Source organism: Empidonax traillii, unplaced genomic scaffold (assembly GCF_003031625.1).
Source record: "Empidonax traillii isolate 1590-97213 ecotype Southwest subspecies unplaced genomic scaffold, ASM303162v1 scaffold426:size1138770, whole genome shotgun sequence".
NCBI classification, from domain to species: Eukaryota; Metazoa; Chordata; class Aves; order Passeriformes; family Tyrannidae; genus Empidonax; species Empidonax traillii.
In genome coordinates, this window is record NW_020955619.1 from 1130876 (window position 1) to 1132920 (window position 2045).

Sequence of the window (2045 nt, forward strand, 5' to 3'; positions counted from 1 at the left end):
ATGGCTTCCGAGCACCAAATGCCAGCCTCCAAGCAGCAGCAAGCCAGCTCCAAGGTCAGTGAGAGACTTCCCAGCCTCCTCGCTGGGGGCCCAAACCATCCCCTGGAACACCCCTGGGAGCAGCTGAGCAGCCACGAAGTGCCCCTTGCCAGCACCCAGCTGGTGCCAAGTGTGTCTGGCTGAGGTGCTGAGCTGTTTGCAGTGGGACTAGGAGATGGGGAATGGGATTTTTCTGGCATCTCACAGCCCCAGTGCAGGTGGAGTGGGTGGGAAGAGATCAACTGTTGATCCCCCACCCCTGAAGATGCAGCAGATCTGCCCCCCCTGCCCACTGACCCCTGAGATCTGTGCTGAGCTGGCAGCACTGGAGCTGCCCTGGAGCCATCCCAGCGTGTTCTGAGTGTCTGGCTCGCTGTGTCCTGCCAGTGGTGCTCCGGCCACAGCCTGGATATCTCAGTGTGACCACAGGCATCCCTCTGCTTGGGCACTGGGGCACTGGGATGGTGCCAGCAGGGACTCATGGGCATCCAGGAGTGAGAGCTGCATTCTCAGAAGGATGGGAGCATTGGCTTATGCTTGCAGGCTCCTTAAAAGCCTCTGGAATGCAGCATGGGGGGGTAGTGTGAGGTCTGGGCTGCAGCAGACGTGCTGACCTGGTGGCCAGTGAAAGTGTGTGCCCCCTGCAGTGGTGGAAGGGGTGGGGTGTCCCCTGCTCTGAGGTGCTGCTTTCTTCCAGATTGCCATCTTCGAGCAGGAGAACTTCCAGGGCCGCTGCCATGAGCTCAGCGGGGCCTGCCCCAACCTGAAGGAAGCCGGCGTGGACAAAGTGGGCTCCATCCTGGTGCACTCCGGACCGTACGTGTGGGGGGCACGGGGGGATGTGGGAGGGAGGCAGGGGCTGCGGGAGGAGGGGTCTCCCTGTTGCTGGCACCTGCATCACACCCAGTGTTTCATGTGGCAAACAACACTGAGCTGCTCACCCACCTCACCCCAGTGGGTGCCTGGTGCCAGCAGGTGAGCAGAGGGTGACGGTGGGTGACAGAGTCTCCTGGACAGGCTGGTATCCCACAACCCTGCTCAGTGGCAGGGAGACCAGACAGGTGTGGGCATGGGCAGAGATCGTGGTGTTACCCCCACTTGGTTTCCTTCCCTTCGGGTACAGGGACAGGTGAGACTGGCACACCTTTGGTGCCCTCTCCCCACCTGCTGAACCTGCATGTGCTCCACAGGCCCAGGCAAGGGGGAGCCCCTGGAAAGCACCCTGCCTGTGCCCTGCTCCCAGGTATAACAGGGCAGCTGCAGAGCACCCTGGTGGGAGCACAGCCCCATCTGGGACACGTGGGTGAGCCCGTTCTTCTGCAGGTCCCCAGGGACCATGGATGGCTGGCCACTACATCGGAGCATCCACTGTGTAAAGTTCTGTGGTGTCGCTGCCAGTAGAGACATGCAGGATGGCTGGAGACATCGCAGCCCTGCCCGCTCCCCCCACCGGGCACCGCGGTGCTCCTTTCCATTTCCAGCAGGGATCAGGGGACGTGGCGGGGGGCTCAGCCCCAGGGCGCTCGACGGGGTCCGTGCCAGGTGCCGGTCCCCGCCCCGCTGCCCCGTCTGAAGCGCGTCCCCTGCTCTCTTCCAGCTGGGTGGGCTACGAGCAGGCAAGCTGCAAAGGGGAGCAGTTTGTGTTTGAGAAGGGGGAGTACCCCCGCTGGGACTCCTGGACCAACAGCCGGAGAAGCGACAGCATCACTTCCCTGAGACCCATCAAAGTGGTGAGAGCACCCAGACAGCCACTACCCACCCGCCAGACCAAGGTCTGCAGCCAGAAGTCTTCCCCAGCCTTCCCCCGCCCTCCCCAGCCCCGCGGGCGGAGGGGCACCCCCTCCTGCGCACCCTCGCCCCAGCCCTCGGGGCCCGGGGAGCCGTGGGGGGGTCGGAGGGGGCGCGGGGACGGGGGCACTGGCAGGTGACCCCAGAGCGGAGGACGTCTGCTGGTAAGTCTGGCAGTGCCCGCGCAGGCGCCGGCTCTCTGAGCTGGACGGAGGGAT

The 2045-nt window shown here is 64.3% G+C and overlaps 1 protein-coding gene across 1 annotated transcript; it reads left to right on the plus strand.

Annotated features, from left to right (window-relative positions):
- Positions 1–1811, plus strand: LOC114062656 (beta-crystallin B2; the record flags this gene model as incomplete). Its single annotated transcript, XM_027894352.1, has 3 exons — positions 1–54; positions 737–855; positions 1637–1811. Coding segments are annotated over exons 1-3 (348 nt in total), but the record flags the coding sequence as incomplete, so codon positions are not given.
- Between the last annotated feature and the right edge of the window lie 234 nt (positions 1812–2045).